Genomic DNA, 20477 nt, shown 5'->3' on the forward strand with positions numbered 1-20477 from the left:
CGGGTGATTCTGTGAAAAAATGGGTTAGATACATCAATAGGTACCTGGGTGCCCACCTCATGAACTGTGTTGCCCTACAAGTATGGAAACCAAGCACTCGGTACAGCCCTTCTATCAATAAGATATTTGAGGTATTTGAGGAAAAGAAAAGGGACTGCTGTCCTGGAGAGACATACAAATTATCACTTGTGTGAAACCCAATGCCCTGTGTTTGTTTTGGACAGGCTGGCAAACCCACTTGCATAAAAGCTGGGCCTGTGACACCTACTTAAGAGTTCCCCAGCATGTAGGGTAGTAACAGAAGATTAATATACAAATTATACGTGCACATCATCGATCTTAATCTGACTTGACTTGGTAGTGACCAAGAGCATTAACTTCTGTTGTTCTGTGGTTTGTATATACTGAGCTGGAGTGACTCAGGAGTCATGTATGTCTCCAAGGCACTGTAGAGAATAACAAAATACTTATCAGAATTGCTGAATACACCAAGCAACAAGGCATCAGAAGGCCGATGTTAGCAGTGCTGAATGTCAACGTTCTGATTCTTCTGAAAATCCAGTGTCTTCCACAACTTCCGATAGCTCAGCTTGGACCTGTATGCAGGATGGTGCAGGATGGTCAGAGCAGCAGTTCTACAAGTCTGGCCAAATTCCTGTAAGCATACCAAGAACTTCATATGGGACAGACCACAAGATATATACCACCTATAGTAAAGGGCAAAGGGGAAGCAGATGTCTGTAGCTGATTTACCCACAGGTAGCATCTCAAACGGTTGCAGGTGCTCCACAGTGAAGTAGAATCGACAAGATGTTGACCAAACAGCAGAGTAGAGCTTTCTGAAAAAAACATTTTGATCATACAAGAAACTCACACTGCCTCACTCTGGATTTTCCATCGTCCATAGCAGTGGTGCAAACCTGTTACTGGTCAGGTGGAAATACAGAAGCAGTACTCACACTGCTCGTGACCCTTCTGCAAGTGAGAAGTAAGGCCATGTTCTCATACTTGTGTGTGCACATTTTGGAGTTTCTTCGTCTTGGACAACCCCTGTCAGGATGCATGAATTCCTCAGGAAAGCAAGCTTTTAGTCAACAAGGTTATGGTGATTAAGGCCTGTGTCTCTTAATGAGTGCATCAGACACCTTAATCCTGCTGGGCCTCAGACAGTAAATGCAACTCCCCATTTGTACTCTTTTTTAGAACAATTTTGATTTTCAAACCACTTTCCTCATGCTTTCTCAGATGCAAGCCACTAATTCCAAGTATTTTGAGTTGTCAGTGCTGCATTTAACCACATGAGAGGGGGGTGCATGGGAGAGAAGATTAGAAAGGAACAAAATTCAGCCCGGACATTTCTGATATAAATATCCACTTGCAAATAGATCAGAGTTTCAGCATGTCTCATGAAACTCGAATGTGTTTTATAACATGTCAGGACAGCTTCTTGCCAGTGGGAGGTATTATAATTAGTGGTTAGCAAGTGTCTGTTCACTGTTCTGTTCTGGCTGGAATCATGCTCACAAGGCAGCTTGATCAACATTCTACTTCAAAGGTACAAGACTTATCTGTCATTTCAACACCAATGAGACATTAACTGATGTCAACGAAGGGTCAGATTCCATCCATAAATAAAACCCTGCTGTTAATGTTTCTATTAGATTTAGTTTTTAATTTTTGACCAAAATTATCTAAGATAATTAAGTCCCATCGGTGCCTGGTGTGCTAGAACGAGAGTGCTAGCAAATCTATCTTTTTCTTACATGCAGAGAAATAATGATGATGATAATGCACAGCCTGTAATTCTCCAGTACTGTGCAGTAAAATGGCTTTTTATACCCCTCACTGCAAAAGACCAGTTGCTCAGACATCCTCGCCCGGGTTTCACAGCAGAGAACTGACATCTTTCAGATCATGGTCTCCAGTGACTAAATGCTGAGCACCAGATTGCTGTCCCCACAAGGTTACTGAAGCACAGTTTGTATTTTGGGCTTTTTGTCATTGGAAATGGACAAAAATGTCCTTCTCTCTGGAGAAGAGAAGGTTGCAGGGTGACATCATTGCAGTCTTTCAGTACCTAAAGGAAGTCAACTCTTTGAAAGGGTGTATAACAGCAGGACAGTGTTTTTAAATTGACGGAGGGAAAATTTGGGTTGCATGTCAGGGGGAAGTTCTTTCCTATGAGAGTGGTGAGGTGCTGGAACAGCTGCCCAGAGAGGCTGTGGATGCCCCGTCCATCCCTGGAGGTGTTCAAGGCCAGGTTGGATGGGGCCCTGGGCAGCCTGGGCTGGTATGAAATGGGGAGGTTGGTGGCCCTGTGTGTGGCAGGGGGTTGGAGATTCGTGATCCTTGAGGTGCCTTCCAACCCTGACCATTCTGTGATTCTGTGATGATACTTTTTTGGAAAGAGGAGGAACAAGTTCAAGTAAATGGACAATTTGTAGTGGCTGTGAAGGCAAGACAGAAGAACTACTAACTACTAATATTTAAAGTCCACAAGACATTTTTCAGAATTCTCTGGCACAGCTCATTACAGTGTTAACAAATATATGCAATGTGTATAAGACAATTCATCACGGCAGTGTGATGGTTATTACCCAAATTCTGCTTTCTCTCTTATTAACTTGTTACCCTCTATTTGTAATAAATAGAAAATCGTTCACTTCAATGTCTTCTCCAATATTACTCACCAACTAATTTTTTATTTCTCACTCCCTTTTTCCTCCCAGGATGTTAGATCTGATAATTGATCTGATAAAATACCATCCATTTCATTAATCCAGCAGGCATGGGAAAGTGAAGTGGTGAATTCGAAAAGAGGCGATGGATTTCTCTAATCTAGTAGATGTGTGATAAAAAACTCATGAATCCAACCACAAATTAGGGTGAGTCTGAGAAGAATATTGATGATATAAGAGTGGTGGAACTTTGCTAGTTCCAAACTGAGTGTTTGAGGCCATGAGCTCTCCATCCCTGGGGATGTCTTTGCAAACTCCCTGGAGAATGCTGCATGGGAAGCAGGCCAAAGAATGCAGCACAAGTGATGATTTGCTTTCCAAAATCTTAAAATATGCAGAGAGCTCATCCTGACAACTGTGGGACTCATATGGCACAGGGTAAGAGATAGACTCCAGCTTAAAAATACAGGAAGAGTAAGCCTTTTCACAGAAATAGCAACTTTTCTCCAAATGGTGTATGCCTCTCCTTCCAGACAAATAAACAATATTTGTACAAAAAGAACAATAGAATAATCCCCCCCAATTTTTTTTTTTTTTTGATGTTTATTTATTTATTGATGTTGCAGTAGGTTGAAAGGAACTTTCTCCTTTGTTTGGACATGTGTATGAGATTGTTGTTAAGAGTAGTTGACACGGTGACTGAGGCATGAGCAGGATGGATGGAGGGGATTAGGTGGTCCAGTAGTTCCAAAGCCTTAAGACCTTTGGTGCAGCTCATCCTCTAACCGTTTCTTTGCTCTTAAAACTGCATTGGTGACAAGAATTTTGGCACGCCTAAGAAGCCATTCTTCCTCCTCCTTCACTTTGGAGGCAGCGTTTTCAATGCTCTCCTTTACAATGCGGCGACTCAGATGAGAGATGTCAACAGTGCTTCGCATTGGTTGGATCACGGGCAGCTTTTCTCTCCGGCTTGTTGCCAGGCTCTGCTCTTCTGGTGAGCCTCGTCCTGCCGTCCTGCCGTCCGGCTGCGGCTGCCTCTGTGAGAGGCGCTTGTTGGGAAGCTCGATGATTTCAGAATACTCAGCATCAAACTCCCTCTCGGAGTGAGAAGCTACAAAGGACTGCAATGTGTTGCAGACGCTTCCAGCAGCTTCTCGAGTGGCTCTGTCAAGGGAAGCCTGCGAAGACACTTTGTCGGAGGCTTCCATTCCGGGGAAGGGTTTCCCACTTCCTAACAATCCTTGTTTGATGCTGAGGGAGGGCCTCCTTAAGGCACTGGCAGATGGATCCAGCGCCTTCACCCCCTCCAACGCTTCTGTCTTAACTGCCTCTTGAAGACTCTGGTCTTCCCTGTGCTGTTCAGACACAGCTCTGAAGTCACGATGTCTGTGGAACTGTGGCTTCCTTCTTGAGGCAGTTTCGGCCTGGATATTTGCAGGGAGCTTGGCACCTTTGCTGCTTGTCTCAAGTTTAGGCAACTTGGCAGGCAACTTCATAGCACGCCCTGTGCTCTTTGAATCTCCCCGAAGGTCTCCCTGAACCACAGCCACTTTCAGCCTTCTATTTTGACCAGACTGACGAGTACTGCTTGGAGGAGGGCCAGCTGGTTTGCGAGGCTGCAGTGGACTGGCTTTCTCCTCCACAACCATGTCCACAGAAGTGGCTGACTGCAGACAAGATTTCTCCACTTCCATTCTTAGTCTGTAGGCAGATTTCTTCGAACCGGACATCTCCTGACCAAGGTTTTCCTGGAAGGGAACAGTGGATTTAGGCTTGGTCTTGTCTCAGAAAGTGCTTGCCACCCTGCAGGCTGATGATCTACACAGAATGTCTGAACTCTGCTTCAGCCATGCAGTGAGGGCAGAAGCAAACGGCTGCCACAGTGCTCTGTTTGCAAGCAAGCAACATTTCCAGCCACCCCACGCCAGTTTGCTGCAATAACTCAGCCCCAGGCAGGGTTGTCCGTTCCATGCTGCAGTGCATGCACCACCAGCCCAGCCCTCACCTTTTCTGCATTCCCCATCTCCCTCAGATCCATCAAGTAAGGGCCTCCAAGCCCGACTCTGGGATGTGCAGAGAGGTGCGATTCCCTGCAAGCCTTCTCCAGCGCCAGCATGAGAAGATGCCCCTCAGCCTCCAGAGAGCATCTCCGGCCCCAGAGCAGTCCCACACAGCCCAGGCTCTGCACTCAGCCCTCTCTGAGGACCCGGTGCTCACCTTTCCGCTCTTCCCCTCTGTGCTCAGAAATGCATCTGAATTTTGGAACCCAGCATTGCCACAGCGCTCCATGGCTCCTTGCAGGAACTCTCCGAGAACTGCGACCTTTCGCTGCCACCTCTCGCTCCAGCAGCAGCGAACTGAGGCCACCCCAACCGCAGTCCTAGCCTGCCGCAGACTCGGTGACTGAGGCACGAGCAGGAGGGCTGTAGGGGTTTACGTGATCCAGCAGTTCCCCTGAAGTGCTCACAGCACTAGGCTGTAGGCATGCATGAAATAACAGAATAATTTTTTCTGGCCATCTTGTAGAAAATGCAGTGAATTAGGTTGTGTGCAGTAAATGTGGAGTCAGTGCATTATCATGTCTTTCAGGAAATGCTTCCAGAGTATTTCATAGTTCTTCTCTGCTGATGACAGGCTACAGAACACCAATAATGTTGTTTCTCAAGTCTGAAGAACGAAAGTGTGTTGCAGCTAACAAACGCAAACAGTGAATCGTATGATCACAGAGTCATAGAAAGGCTGAGGTTAGAAGAGACCTCTAGATTCTGGGTTTGGAGGAGGTGCCCTGAGCTCCTGAGCCTGGACAGCACAGCCCTGACACGCTCCCCTGGGTGCCGAGCTCCTGTCTGGGCAGGGCGATTTGGACATGCTGGAGGAACAGGCTGTCTGGCAGACTGCAGGCCCGTGGAGGGGAAGGTGCCGGCGGTGCTCCCCGGCTTCTGCTCTGTTTGGGTTTCCCACATGGGTGTGGAAGAGGTGCAATGCAGGGACTTCTGAAGGACTGTTTGCTGTTCTGTTACCGTTTCTGCTCAGAGCAAAAGATAAAAGCCATTTGTAGATCACTTGGCCTTCCCTTTCTTTTTTGATCTTGGCAGCATGTGAGCTCCCAAGGTTTCGCCTCAGCATTAGAGTAAGGACTGATTTGCAGACACTGTCTGTTGGGTGTTTTTGTTTATTAGCTTCCATTTTAATTATATTGTATTATATTGCACTATAGAGTGTTAACTTGCATTCTGATATCTTATTTAGTAAATCAGTTTGTTTCTCCTCAGATCGTTGCCACTGTTGCTGTTTTTTGGTCCATCTCTCTCTACTGTTTTCCCCTTTTTTCCCTTTCCCAGGGCATGGATCCGTAGGTCCTCCTGCCCCACTCGTCACAGAAACAAGCCGCACCAGCCCATAAACTATTGACGAATGCTGCAACTCAGATGAGAGACGTCAGCAGTGCTTGGCGTTGGTTGGATCACGGGCTTTTCTGCCTTGTTGCCTGGCTCTGTTCTTCTGATGAGCCTCGTCCTTCTGTCCTGCTTTGCCATGACAGAGGCACCTGGGATGGCTGTGGCTGCCTCTGAGAGAGATGGTTGTTGGGAAGCTTGATGGTTTCATAATATTTGCAGCCAAAGTCTTGCTCAGAGTGAGAAGCTACAAAGGATTGCAACTTGTTCAAAACACTTCCAGAAGTTTCTAGTATGACTTGAAGCCTGGAGGGAAGCCTGCGAGGATGCTTTGTCAGAGGCTTCCCTTGCTCTGGTTTTCCTGCTTTGGAAGTTATTCCCATGACGGACTGCTCCCACAGCCTGGCTGCTGGCCTTGGCTCAGGTGCACTGGCTGTGCTGGATTCGAATGAATGCTACTTCCAAACTTCCTTCAAAATTCGCCCAGCGACATCCCAAGCCAGCAATGCAATTTCCTGCTCGTGATTGAAACGTGGCGTCTTTGAAGGCTCTGCTCTTTTGGCACTCCTAAGCACTTTCTGACTGCTCTTTTGGGGAGCCCTCCTTGAGGAGCAGACAGGATGATCCAGTGCCTTCTGCTTCCCTGTTACTTCTCCCAACACAGTCCCACTCTCCTCTTGAAGACTGTCTGCTTCTTTTTCAGACATTGCTCTGAATTCACTATGTCCAGGGAGCTGTGTTTTTGTTTCTGCGGCAGCAGCACTATGGATGCTTCTGTGGAGTTTGGAGCCTTCCATGCCCAGCTCAGGTTTGGGCAACTTCTCAGGGAGCTTCATTGCACGTCCTGTGCTCCGTGAGTCTCCCTGAAGTTTGTGCTGCATCAACGCCACATTCCTTCCTCTGCGTTGGCCAGCCTGGAGATTATGGCATGTAGGAGCAGGACCAGCTGGTTTGTGACGCTTCATGGGGCTGGCTTTCTTGCCCACAATGTATTCCACAGGACCAGGCCGGAGCTCGTCAGTGCTTGCCATTGGTCTGTGGGCACATTTCTTCAATTTGGAGATCTCCTGAAGAAACATTTCCTGGAAGGGAACAGCAGGTTTAGGCTCGGTCTTGTCTCGGAAAGTGCTTGCCACGCTGCAGGCTGATGCTTTACGCCAACGAGGGCCAGCACTCTGCTTCAGCCATGCAGTGAGGGCAGAAGAGAAGAGCTGCCACAGTGCTCTGTTTGCAAGCAAGCAGCTTTCCAGGTCACCTGCACGTCAGCACGCTGTGCTAGCTCAGCTCTGAGCTGAGTTGTCCTTTCCATGCCTCCATGCCTGCACCACCAACCCAGCCCTCACCTTTTCTGCATTCCCCATCTCCCTCAGACCCATCAAGTAAAGCCATCATGCCCTCGGGACTCATATGGCACAGGGTAAGAGATAGCCTCCAGCTTAAAAATACAGGAAGAGTAAGCCTTTTCACAGAAACAGCAACTTTTCTCCAAATGGTGTATGCCTCTCCTTCCAGACAAATAAACAATATTTGTACAAAAAGAACAATAGAATAATCCCCCCCAATTTTTTTTTTTTTTTTTTTTTTTTTTAATGTTTATTTATTTATTGATGTTGCAGTAGGTTGAAAGGAACTTTCTCCTTTGTTTGGACATGTGTATGAGATTGTTGTTAAGAGTAGTTGACACGGTGACTGAGGCATGAGCAGGATGGATGGAGGGGATTAGGTGGTCCAGTAGTTCCAAAGCCTTAAGACCTTTGGTGCAGCTCATCCTCTAAACGTTTCTTTGCTCTTAAAACTGCATTGGTGACAAGAATTTTGGCACGCCTAAGAAGCCATTCTTCCTCCTCCTTCACTTTGGAGGCAGCGTTTTCAATGCTCTCCTTTACAATGCGGCGACTCAGATGAGAGATGTCAACAGTGCTTCGCATTGGTTGGATCACGGGCAGCTTTTCTCTCCGGCTTGTTGCCAGGCTCTGCTCTTCTGGTGAGCCTCGTCCTGCCGTCCTGCCGTCCGGCTGCGGCTGCCTCTGTGAGAGGCGCTTGTTGGGAAGCTCGATGATTTCAGAATACTCAGCATCAAACTCCCTCTCGGAGTGAGAAGCTACAAAGGACTGCAATGTGTTGCAGACGCTTCCAGCAGCTTCTCGAGTGGCTCTGTCAAGGGAAGCCTGCGAAGACACTTTGTCAGAGGCTTCCATTCCGGGGAAGGGTTTCCCACTTCCTAACAATCCTTGTTTGATGCTGAGGGAGGGCCTCCTTAAGGCACTGGCAGATGGATCCAGCGCCTTCACCCCCTCCAACGCTTCTGTCTTAACTGCCTCTTGAAGACTCTGGTCTTCCCTGTGCTGTTCAGACACAGCTCTGAAGTCACGATCTCTGTGGAACTGTGGCTTCCTTCTTGAGGCAGTTTCGGCCTGGATATTTGCAGGGAGCTTGGCACCTTTGCTGCTTGTCTCAAGTTTAGGCAACTTGGCAGGCAACTTCATAGCACGCCCTGTGCTCTTTGAATCTCCCCGAAGGTCTCCCTGAACCACAGCCACTTTCAGCCTTCTATTTTGACCAGACTGACGAGTACTGCTTGGAGGAGGGCCAGCTGGTTTGCGAGGCTGCAGTGGACTGGCTTTCTCCTCCACAACCATGTCCACAGAAGTGGCTGACTGCAGACAAGATTTCTCCACTTCCATTCTTAGTCTGTAGGCAGATTTCTTCGAACCGGACATCTCCTGACCAAGGTTTTCCTGGAAAGGAACAGTGGATTTAGGCTTGGTCTTGTCTCAGAAAGTGCTTGCCACCCTGCAGGCTGATGATCTACACAGATTGTCTGAACTCTGCTTCAGCCATGCAGTGAGGGCAGAAGCAAACGGCTGCCACAGTGCTCTGTTTGCAAGCAAGCAACATTTCCAGCCACCCCACGCCAGTTTGCTGCAATAACTCAGCCCCAGGCAGGGTTGTCCGTTCCATGCTGCAGTGCATGCACCACCAGCCCAGCCCTCACCTTTTCTGCATTCCCCATCTCCCTCAGACCCATCAAGTAAAGCCATCATGCCCTCGGTGCCATGCCACTGACACGTGCCCACCAACACCAGGTTTGGCCTACCTCTTTTTGCCTCTTGATTTTCTCCTGCTCCAGCTTCAGCCTGGTCAGGTACTGCCTGTACTCGTTGAACTCTTTCAGAGTGCACACAACCTGCGGAGAGACACGGGCAGATGACTCCCAACAACTCTTGAGGTAGCTTCCCACACAGCCGTCCAGCAATATGCAGGCATCCAGCAGCGGGGCAGCTGCTCCTCTCCACCCTCCCCTCCCCAGCCGTGGGGACGCTGCCTCCTCCCTCCTTCCCAGGGCCAACGGGACTCCACACTGGGGTGCCAGGCCCCTGCCTGCTGCCTGGAAACCCCTCCTCAGGAGACCTGTGTTGGTGAACCCAACTTCCAAACCTACTTTGCCATCCTTGGTGATGAGGCCCCTCTTCTTCAGGTTCTGCAGGTTGTCTTTGCGGTTGTGGTACTCCTGCAGATATGGGTCATGCAGGCTGTTGTATTCTGTGCGCAGATGGCGACAGTAAGGATCTCCCAGATCAAAATATGGAGAAGGCTGGTGAAGCTGGAAGAGATGCGTTACAGAGTGTGAATGGGGAAGGAGAGAGCAGCAAAGAGACAAAGAGGCTTCACAGCTGCTCACAGACAAGGCTGGCCTCTTGCAGGCCCAGCTGGAGGAGGAGCATGCTGTGTGCATTTCCCAAACAGACACGTCTGGGTTTTTCTAAGTCCTCCAAGAGGGTGAGCAGGAGAAGGTTGCACCTCCTCCAGGAATGTCCCGGTCTCCACATTTCTGGCTGTGCCTGATGAGTGCCTAGCCGCGGTACCCAACACACTGCCAGCTGCTTTGTTCAGGATCCCACCCACCTGCTTGCCTGATGCCAGATAAGGTAATAGAATTAGTGCTGGCAAGCTCCTCTGTGTGGAGAGCCCAGCTTTCTGAATCTCTCCTGACCACTGGGCACTGCTATTGGCAAGCCCTCGGCTGTCTCCCTGCTGTGGAGCCAGGAGTGTGCCTTCATTCCCCCGCGCGGTTGGAGCACAGGGCCGCAGTTCCAGCAGGTCCCACAAGGCCTCCTTGGCATGATGGCTACCCCAGGAAACAAGAGGCCCTTTTGACCCTTTCCTCCTCCTCTCACCTTTTCCCCCAGCTTTGTCCTGCAGAAGACAGGCTTGGTGCCAGGCTGCACAGGGATTTTGACGCCGAGTGGCAGATCCAGCAGCCCGCTACCTCCTGCCCCAACTTTCCGTCCTCCGGGTCGGAGCTACAAAGACAAAGACAAAGACACGCTTGCACACTCAGGCACTCCGGTCCCCTCTCCAGCCCCACCTCCATTCCCTTTGGCAGCTCCCATCCGACTTCTTAGCCCGACTCTGGGATGTGCAGAGAGGCGCGATTCCCTGCAAGCCTTCTCCAGCGCCAGCATGAGAAGATGCCCCTCAGCCTCCAGAGAGCATCTCCGGCCCCAGAGCAGTCCCACACAGCCCAGGCTCTGCACTCATCCTCTCTGAGGACCCGGTGCTCACCTTTCCGCTCATCCCCTCTGTGCTCAGAAATCTGTGCTCATCATCTGGATTTAGGAACCCAGCATTGCCACAGCGCTCCATGGCTCCTTGCAGGAACTCTCCGAGAACTGCGACCTTCCGCTGCCACCTCTCGCTCCAGCAGCAGCGAACTGAGGCCACCCCGACCGCAGTCCCAGCCCGCAGCTTTCTGTCACGCTCACCCTTTGTTGCATCACCATGCCATCACAATGTCACCGCGCCGCCACCCGGCAACCCTGCAGCTGCGTGGAGACCATTCTGGGTGCACTCACTGCCACCTGCTCCAGCTGGCCCTGCTTTGAGTCCAGGGCCTGGACCTGCTTGTCTCTGTCTTCCATCTCATGTAGCGCTGCAGGAGGCACAGATTCCTTCCAGGATTGTCCCACAATTAATTTCACAGAATCACAGAATTGTAGGGGTTGAGAGGGACCTGTAGAGATCATCAGCTCCAGCCCCCCTGCTTCCTTCATGCTTTCCTTCATTTCTTCACGTCCCAAGATGAAATTTGATGGTATAAATATATCTAATAGGACCATAATGTAGTTATGGTGCTCTTTCTTGCTGTCGCTCTTTCTCTTAAAATGTTCTGGTTTGGTTGAAATTGTTTTGTAAAGCAGCCATCTTGGAGTGCGGTTGCCTGTGCACAAATGTGCCAAGACATGTCAAGGGCGTTTGGCAAATACTAAGCAGAACTACAAAGAATGTGGGGAGCTGTGAATTTTGGAAAATGTATATTGCATTTTGTAGGCCTGGTCCTAGCCAGGCGTGGGCCAGGATCAGAGGTACAGAAGACAGACCTGGCATGCTGCTATTCAAAGCGTGAGAGGTCTTCGCTGTTGGTGGGATACCAAAATGCTTTTCTGCAAATAGCAATGACTGTTCCCCATTGGAAAAGTCACAGGTGAATCTCACCATCCTGTTGTCAGGACGTGTCACCCCTCTGACTGTCCACGGCTTATGGGCTGCTTCGGCCCAGTTCTGTGACTGGTGGGGCGGAGGGATTTCACAAATCTGCGCCTCCAGAAAAGGGAAACAGGGGACCCCAAAATACTTAAAAACAGCGTCAACAGTCTCAGGAGAGACAAACTAATTTACTAAAAATGGTATCAGAATGCAAGATAACACACTATGAAACACAATGAGTGTGTCTGAAAGGTGGGTAGGCATCACCATGACCCTGAGGTGAGATGCTCACTGAGGTGAGACGCTGTCGGAGGAGAGCCTGATGAAGAAGGGAAGCATCAGGTGACCTTGGCAGGGGTTGTGTCTCCTCCCTGACCGCATAGCCCCCTCGAGTACGTAGTTCTTTTTCCATTCTGGACAGGTACTCGGCACTGGAGCATTAACACCTTAACTCCCAGTGCGCTCCATGATGTTATGATGTGGAATACTGATAACCAGAAATCATAAAACCATGACACTGATGTCCTCCTGCCGTTATTGGAGAAGCTGAAACTTTACTGCTACCTCCTATAGGAAAGGAGACTGGACAAGCGGACGTGAAAATAAACACATCAACTTCCGTCACCTAAATGAAGACAGTGCTTCTTGAAATGAAAGCTTCTTTCAAGGTCAGGTGTTGGGGCCTGCATTTTGGCCACGACAACCCCATGCAGCGCTGTGGGCTTGGGGCTGAGTGGCTGGATGAGTGTGAAGAGGAAAGGGGCCTGGGGTGTTGGTTGATGCTCGGCTGAACATGAGCCGACAGTGTGCCCGGGTGGCCGTTAGGGCCTGTGGCATCCTGACCTGCATTAGAAATGGCGTGGGCAGCAGGAGCAGGGAGGTGATCATCCCCTATACTCAGCTCTGGTGAGGCCGCACCTCGAGTACTGTGCTCAGTTTTGGGCCCCTCACTACAGGAAAGACATTGAGGCTCTGGAGCGTGTCCAGAGAAGGGCAAGGAAACTGGTGAGGGGTCTGGAGCGCAAACCTTATGAGGAGCGGCTGAGGGAGCTGGGATTGTTCAGTGTGGAGAAGAGGAGGATCAGGGGAGACCTCACTGCACTCTACAACCTCCAGAAGGGAGGTTGTGGTGAGGAGGGGTTTGGCCTCTCCTCTCAGACCACAAACAGGACGCAAGGAAATGGCCACAAGTTGTACCTGAGGAGGTTTAGGTTGGACATGAGGAAAAACTTTTTCTCTCACAGAGTGGTCAGGTGCTGGAGTGGCTGCCCAGGGAGGTGGTGGAGTCGCCGTCCCTGGCAGCTTTTCTCTCCGGCTTGTTGCCAGGCTCTGCTCTTCTGGTGAGCCTCGTCCTGCCGTCCTGCCGTCCGGCTGTGGCTGCCTCTGTGAGTGGCGCTTGTTGGGAAGCTCGATGATTTCAGAATACTCAGCATCAAACTCCCTCTCGGAGTGAGGAGCTACAAAGGACTGCAATGTGTTGCAGACGCTTCCAGCAGCTTCTCGAGTGGCTCTGTCAAGGGAAGCCTGCAAAGACACTTTGTCGGAGGCTTCCATTCCGGGGAAGGGTTTCCCACTTCCTAACAATCCTTGTTTGATGCTGAGGGAGGGCCTCCTTAAGGCACTGGCAGATGGATCCAGCGCCTTCACCCCCTCCAACGCTTCTGTCTTAACTGCCTCTTGAAGACTCTGGTCTTCCCTGTGCTGTTCAGACACAGCTCTGAAGTCACGATCTCTGTGGAACTGTGGCTTCCTTCTTGAGGCAGTTTCGGCCTGGATATTTGCAGGGAGCTTGGCACCTTTGCTGCTTGTCTCAAGTTTAGGCAACTTGGCAGGCAACTTCATAGCACGCCCTGTGCTCTTTGAATCTCCCCGAAGGTCTCCCTGAACCACAGCCACTTTCAGCCTTCTATTTTGACCAGACTGACGAGTACTGCTTGGAGGAGGGCCAGCTGGTTTGCGAGGCTGCAGTGGACTGGCTTTCTCCTCCACAACCATGTCCACAGAAGTGGCTGACTGCAGACAAGATTTCTCCACTTCCATTCTTAGTCTGTAGGCAGATTTCTTCGAACCGGACATCTCCTGACCAAGGTTTTCCTGGAAGGGAACAGTGGATTTAGGCTTGGTCTTGTCTCAGAAAGTGCTTGCCACCCTGCAGGCTGATGATCTACACAGAATGTCTGAACTCTGCTTCAGCCATGCAGTGAGGGCAGAAGCAAACGGCTGCCACAGTGCTCTGTTTGCAAGCAAGCAACATTTCCAGCCACCCCACGCCAGTTTGCTGCAATAACTCAGCCCCAGGCAGGGTTGTCCGTTCCATGCTGCAGTGCATGCACCACCAGCCCAGCCCTCACCTTTTCTGCATTCCCCATCTCCCTCAGATCCATCAAGTAAGGGCCTCCAAGCCCGACTCTGGGATGTGCAGAGAGGCGCGATTCCCTGCAAGCCTTCTCCAGCGCCAGCATGAGAAGATGCCCCTCAGCCTCCAGAGAGCATCTCCGGCCCCAGAGCAGTCCCACACAGCCCAGGCTTTGCACTCAGCCCTCTCCGAGGACCCGGTGCTCACCTTTCCGCTCTTCCCCTCTGTGCTCAGAAATGCATCTGAATTTTGGAACCCAGCATTGCCACAGCGCTCCATGGCTCCTTGCAGGAACTCTCCGAGAACTGCGACCTTCCGCTGCCACCTCTCGCTCCAGCAGCAGCGAACTGAGGCCACCCCAACCGCAGTCCTAGCCTGCCGCAGACTCGGTGACTGAGGCACGAGCAGGAGGGCTGTAGGGGTTTACGTGATCCAGCAGTTCCCCTGAAGTGCTCACAGCACTAGGCTGTAGGCATGCATGAAATAACAGAATAATTTTTTCTGGCCATCTTGTAGAAAATGCAGTGAATTAGGTTGTGTGCAGTAAATGTGGAGTCAGTGCATTATCATGTCTTTCAGGAAATGCTTCCAGAGTATTTCATAGTTCTTCTCTGCTGATGACAGGCTACAGAACACCAATAATGTTGTTTCTCAAGTCTGAAGAACGAAAGTGTGTTGCAGCTAACAAACGCAAACAGTGAATCGTATGATCACAGAGTCATAGAAAGGCTGAGGTTAGAAGAGACCTCTAGATTCTGGGTTTGGAGGAGGTGCCCTGAGCTCCTGAGCCTGGACAGCACAGCCCTGACACGCTCCCCTGGGTGCCGAGCTCCTGTCTGGGCAGGGCGATTTGGACATGCTGGAGGAACAGGCTGTCTGGCAGACTGCAGGCCCGTGGAGGGGAAGGTGCCGGCGGTGCTCCCCGGCTTCTGCTCTGTTTGGGTTTCCCACATGGGTGTGGAAGAGGTGCAATGCAGGGACTTCTGAAGGACTGTTTGCTGTTCTGTTACCGTTTCTGCTCAGAGCAAAAGATAAAAGCCATTTGTAGATCACTTGGCCTTCCCTTTCTTTTTTGATCTTGGCAGCATGTGAGCTCCCAAGGTTTCGCCTCAGCATTAGAGTAAGGACTGATTTGCAGACACTGTCTGTTGGGTGTTTTTGTTTATTAGCTTCCATTTTAATTATATTGTATTATATTGCACTATAGAGTGTTAACTTGCATTCTGATATCTTATTTAGTAAATCAGTTTGTTTCTCCTCAGATCGTTGCCACTGTTGCTGTTTTTTGGTCCATCTCTCTCTACTGTTTTCCCCTTTTTTCCCTTTCCCAGGGCATGGATCCGTAGGTCCTCCTGCCCCACTCGTCACAGAAACAAGCCACACCAGCCCATAAACTATTGACGAATGCTGCAACTCAGATGAGAGACGTCAGCAGTGCTTGGCGTTGGTTGGATCACGGGCTTTTCTGCCTTGTTGCCTGGCTCTGTTCTTCTGATGAGCCTCGTCCTTCTGTCCTGCTTTGCCATGACAGAGGCACCTGGGATGGCTGTGGCTGCCTCTGAGAGAGATGGTTGTTGGGAAGCTTGATGGTTTCATAATATTTGCAGCCAAAGTCTTGCTCAGAGTGAGAAGCTACAAAGGATTGCAACTTGTTCAAAACACTTCCAGAAGTTTCTAGTATGACTTGAAGCCTGGAGGGAAGCCTGCGAGGATGCTTTGTCAGAGGCTTCCCTTGCTCCGGTTTTCCTGCTTTGAAAGTTATTCCCATGACGGACTGCTCCCACAGCCTGGCTGCTGGCCTTGGCTCAGGTGCACTGGCTGTGCTGGATTCGAATGAATGCTACTTCCAAACTTCCTTCAAAATTCGCCCAGCGACATCCCAAGCCAGCAATGCAATTTCCTGCTCGTGATTGAAACGTGGCGTCTTTGAAGGCTCTGCTCTTTTGGCACTCCTAAGCACTTTCTGACTGCTCTTTTGGGGAGCCCTCCTTGAGGAGCAGACAGGATGATCCAGTGCCTTCTGCTTCCCTGTTACTTCTCCCAACACAGTCCCACTCTCCTCTTGAAGACTGTCTGCTTCTTTTTCAGACATTGCTCTGAATTCACTATGTCCAGGGAGCTGTGTTTTTGTTTCTGCGGCAGCAGCACTATGGATGCTTCTGTGGAGTTTGGAGCCTTCCATGCCCAGCTCAGGTTTGGGCAACTTCTCAGGGAGCTTCATTGCACGTCCTGTGCTCCGTGAGTCTCCCTGAAGTTTGTGCTGCATCAACGCCACATTCCTTCTTCTGCGTTGGCCAGCCTGGAGATTATGGCATGTAGGAGCAGGGCCAGCTGGTTTGTGACGCTTCTTGGGTCTGGCTTTCTTGCCCACAATGTATTCCACAGGACCAGGCCGGAGATCGTCAGTGCTTGCCATTGGTCTGTGGGCACATTTCTTCAATTTGGAGATCTCCTGAAGAAACATTTCCTGGAAGGGAACAGCAGGGTTAGGCTCGGTCTTGTCTCGGAAAGTGCTTGCCACGCTGCAGGCTGATGCTTTACGCCAACGAGGGCCAGCACTCTGCTTCAGCCATGCAGTGAGGGCAGAAGAGAAGAGCTGCCTCAGTGCTCTGTTTGCAAGCAAGCAGCTTTCCAGGTCACCTGCACGTCAGCACGCTGTGCTAGCTCAGCTCTGAGCTGAGTTGTCCTTTCCATGCCTCCATGCCTGCACCACCAACCCAGCCCTCACCTTTTCTGCATTCCCCATCTCCCTCAGACCCATCAAGTAAAGCCATCATGCCCTCGGTGCCATGCCACTGACACGTGCCTGCCAACACCAAGTTTGGCCTACCTCTTTTTGCCTGTTGATTTTCTCCCACTCCAGCTTCAGCCTGGTCAGGTACTGCCTGTACTCGTTGAACTCTTTCAGAGTGCAGACAACCTACAGAGAGACACGGGCAGATGACTCCCAACAACTCTTGAGGTAGCTTCCCACACAGCCGTCCAGCAATGTGCAGGCCCCAGCAGCGGGGCAGCTGCTCCTCTCCACCCTCCCCTCCCCAGCCGAGGGGACGCTGCCTCCTCCCTCCTTCCCAGGACCAACGGGACTCCACACTGGGGTGCCAGGCCCCTGCCTGCTGCCTGGAAACCCCTCCTCAGGAGACCTGTGTTGGTGAACCCAACTTCCAAACCTACTTTGCCATCCTTGGTGATGAGGCCCCTCTTCTTCAGGTTCTGCAGGTTGTCTTTGCGGTTGTGGTACTCCTGCAGATATGGGTCATGCAAGATGTTGTATTCTGTGCGCAGATGGCGACAGTAAGGATCTCCCAGATCAAAATATGGAGAAGGCTGGTGAAGCTGGAAGAGATGCGTTGCAGAGTGTGAATGGGGAAGGAGAGAGCAGCAAAGAGACAAAGAGGCTTCACAGCTGCTCGCAGACAAGGCTGGCCTCTTGCAGGCCCAGCTGGAGGAGGAGCATGCTGTGTGCATTTCCCAAACAGACACGTCTGGGTTTTTCTAAGTCCTCCAAGAGGGTGAGCAGGAGGAGGTTGCACCTCCTCCAGGAATGCCCGGTCTTCACATTTCTGGCTGTGCCTGATGAGTGCCTAGCCGCGGTACCCAACACACTGCCAGCTGCTTTGTTCAGGATCCCACCCACCTGCTTGCCTGATGCCAGATAAGGTAATAGAATTAGTGCTGGCAAGCTCCTCTGTGTGGAGAGCCCAGCTTTCTGAATCTCTCCTGACCACTGGGCACTGCTATTGGCAAGCCCTCGGCTGTCTCCCTGCTGTGGAGCCAGGAGTGTGCCTTCATTCCCCCGCGCGGTTGGAGCACAGGGCCGCAGTTCCAGCAGGTCCCACAAGGCCTCCTTGGCATGATGGCTACCCCAGGAAACAAGAGGCCCTTTTGACCCTTTCCTCCTCCTCTCACCTTTTCCCCCAGCTTTGTCCTGCAGAAGACAGGCTTGGTGCCAGGCTGCACAGGGATTTTGACGCCGAGTGGCAGATCCAGCAGCCCGCTACCTCCTGCCCCAACTTTCCGTCCTCCGGGTCGGAGCTACAAAGACAAAGACAAAGACACGCTTGCACACTCAGGCACTCCGGTCCCCTCTCCAGCCCCACCTCCATTCCCTTTGGCAGCTCCCATCCGACTTCTTAGCCCAAATCTGGGATGTGCAGGGAGGCACGATTCCCTGCAAGCCTTCTCCAGCGCCAGCATGAGAAGATGCCCCTCAGCCTCCAGAGAGCATCTCCGGCCCCAGAGCAGTCCCACACAGCCCAGGCTCTGCACTCATCCTCTCTGAGGACCCGGTGCTCACCTTTCCGCTCTTCCCCTCTGTGCTCAGAAATCTGTGCTCATCATCTGGATTTAGGAACCCAGCATTGCCACAGCGCTCCATGGCTCCTTGCAGGAACTCTCCGAGAACTGCGACCTTCCGCTGCCACCTCTCGCTCCAGCAGCAGCGAACTGAGGCCACCCCGACCGCAGTCCCAGCCCGCAGCTTTCTGTCACGCTCACCCTTTGTTGCATCACCATGCCATCACAATGTCACCGCGCCGCCACCCGGCAACCCTGCAGCTGCGTGGAGACCATTCTGGGTGCACTCACTGCCACCTGCTCCAGCTGGCCCTGCTTTGAGTCCAGGGCCTGGACCTGCTTGTCTCTGTCTTCCATCTCATGTAGCGCTGCAGGAGGCACAGATTCCTTCCAGGATTGTCCCACAATTAATTTCACAGAATCACAGAATTGTAGGGGTTGAGAGGGACCTGTAGAGATCATCAGCTCCAGCCCCCCTGCTTCCTTCATGCTTTCCTTCATTTCTTCACGTCCCAAGATGAAATTTGATGGTATAAATATATCTAATAGGACCATAATGTAGTTATGGTGCTCTTTCTTGCTGTCGCTCTTTCTCTTAAAATGTTCTGGTTTGGTTGAAATTGTTTTGTAAAGCAGCCATCTTGGAGCGCGGCTGCCTGTGCACAAATGTGCCAAGACATGTCAAGGGCGTTTGGCAAATACTAAGCAGAACTACAAAGAATGTGGGGAGCTGTGAATTTTGGAAAATGTATATTGCATTTTGTAGGCCTGGTCCTAGCCAGGCGTGGGCCAGGATCAGAGGTACAGAAGACAGACCTGGCATGCTGCTATTCAAAGTGTGAGAGGTCTTCACTGTTGGTGGGATACCAAAATGCTTTTCTGCAAATAGCAATGACTGTTCCCCATTGGAAAAGTCACAGGTAAATCTCACCATCCTGTTGTCAGGACGTGTCACCCCTCTGACTGTCCACGGCTTATGGGCTGCTTCGGCCCAGTTCCGTGACTGGTGGGGCGGAGGGATTTCACAAATCTGCGCCTCCAGAAAAGGGAAACAGGGGACCCCAAAATACTTAAAAACAGCGTCAACAGTCTGAGGAGAGACAAACTAATTTACTAAAAATGGTATCAGAATGCAAGATAACACACTATGAAACACAATGAGTGTGTCTGAAAGGTGGGTAGGCATCACCATAACCCTGAGGTGAGATGCTCACTGAGGTGAGACGCTGTCGGAGGAGAGCCTGATGAAGAAGGGAAGCATCAGGTGACCTTGGCAGGGGTTGTGTCTCCTCCCTGACCGCATAGCCCCCTCGAGTACGTAGTTCTTTTTCCATTCTGGACAGGTACTCGGCACTGGAGCATTAACACCTTAACTCCCAGTGCGCTCCACGATGTTATGATGTGGAATACTGATAACCAGAAATCATAAAACCATGACACTGATGTCCTCCTGCCGTTATTGGAGAAGCTGAAACTTTACTGCTACCTCCTATAGGAAAGGAGACTGGACAAGCGGACGTGAAAATAAACACATCAACTTCCGTCACCTAAATGAAGACAGTGCTTCTTGAAATGAAAGCTTCTTTCAAGGTCAGGTGTTGGGGCCTGCATTTTGGCCACGACAACCCCATGCAGCGCTGTGGGCTTGGGGCTGAGTGGCTGGATGAGTGTGAAGAGGAAAGGGGCCTGGGGTGTTGGTTGATGCTCGGCTGAACATGAGCCGACAGTGTGCCCGGGTGGCCGTTAGGGCCTGTGGCATCCTGACCTGCATTAGAAATGGCGTGGGCAGCAGGAGCAGGGAGGTGATCATCCCCTATACTCAGCTCTGGTGAGGCCGCACCTCGAGTACTGTGCTCAGTTTTGGGCCCCTCACTACAGGAAAGACATTGAGGCTCTGGAGCGTGTCCAGAGAAGGGCAAGGAAACTGGTGAGGGGTCTGGAGCGCAAACCTTATGAGGAGCGGCTGAGGGAGCTGGGATTGTTCAGTGTGGAGAAGAGGAGGATCAGGGGAGACCTCACTGCACTCTACAACCTCCAGAAGGGAGGTTGTGGTGAGGAGGGGTTTGGCCTCTCCTCTCAGACCACAAACAGGACGCAAGGAAATGGCCACAAGTTGTACCTGAGGAGGTTTAGGTTGGACATGAGGAAAAACTTTTTCTCTCACAGAGTGGTCAGGTGCTGGAGTGGCTGCCCAGGGAGGTGGTGGAGTCGCCGTCCCTGGCAGCTTTTCTCTCCGGCTTGTTGCCAGGCTCTGCTCTTCTGGTG

General features: G+C 51.1%; 1 protein-coding gene across 1 annotated transcript; it reads right to left on the reverse strand.

The window, feature by feature from the left end:
• Positions 1-7763: 7763 nt before the first annotated feature.
• LOC125701465 (uncharacterized) lies at positions 7764-17260 on the reverse strand. The gene is made up of 3 exons (XM_048963561.1): positions 17091-17260; positions 9171-9260; positions 7764-8811 (listed from the first exon to the last, which is right to left on the reverse strand). Exon 3 carries the CDS (start codon positions 8791-8793, stop codon positions 7819-7821), a length of 975 nt encoding a protein of 324 aa, XP_048819518.1. The 5' UTR covers positions 8794-8811; positions 9171-9260; positions 17091-17260; the 3' UTR covers positions 7764-7818.
• Positions 17261-20477: the final 3217 nt, after the last annotated feature.

Source organism: Lagopus muta, chromosome 16 (genome assembly GCF_023343835.1).
Source record: "Lagopus muta isolate bLagMut1 chromosome 16, bLagMut1 primary, whole genome shotgun sequence".
Classification (NCBI taxonomy): Eukaryota; Metazoa; Chordata; class Aves; order Galliformes; family Phasianidae; genus Lagopus; species Lagopus muta.

Coding starts and splice junctions, on each gene's coding strand:
- LOC125701465 (XM_048963561.1), bottom strand. CDS start 8,793: ATGTCCGGTTCGAAGAAATCTGCCTACAGACTAAGAATGGAAGTGGAG.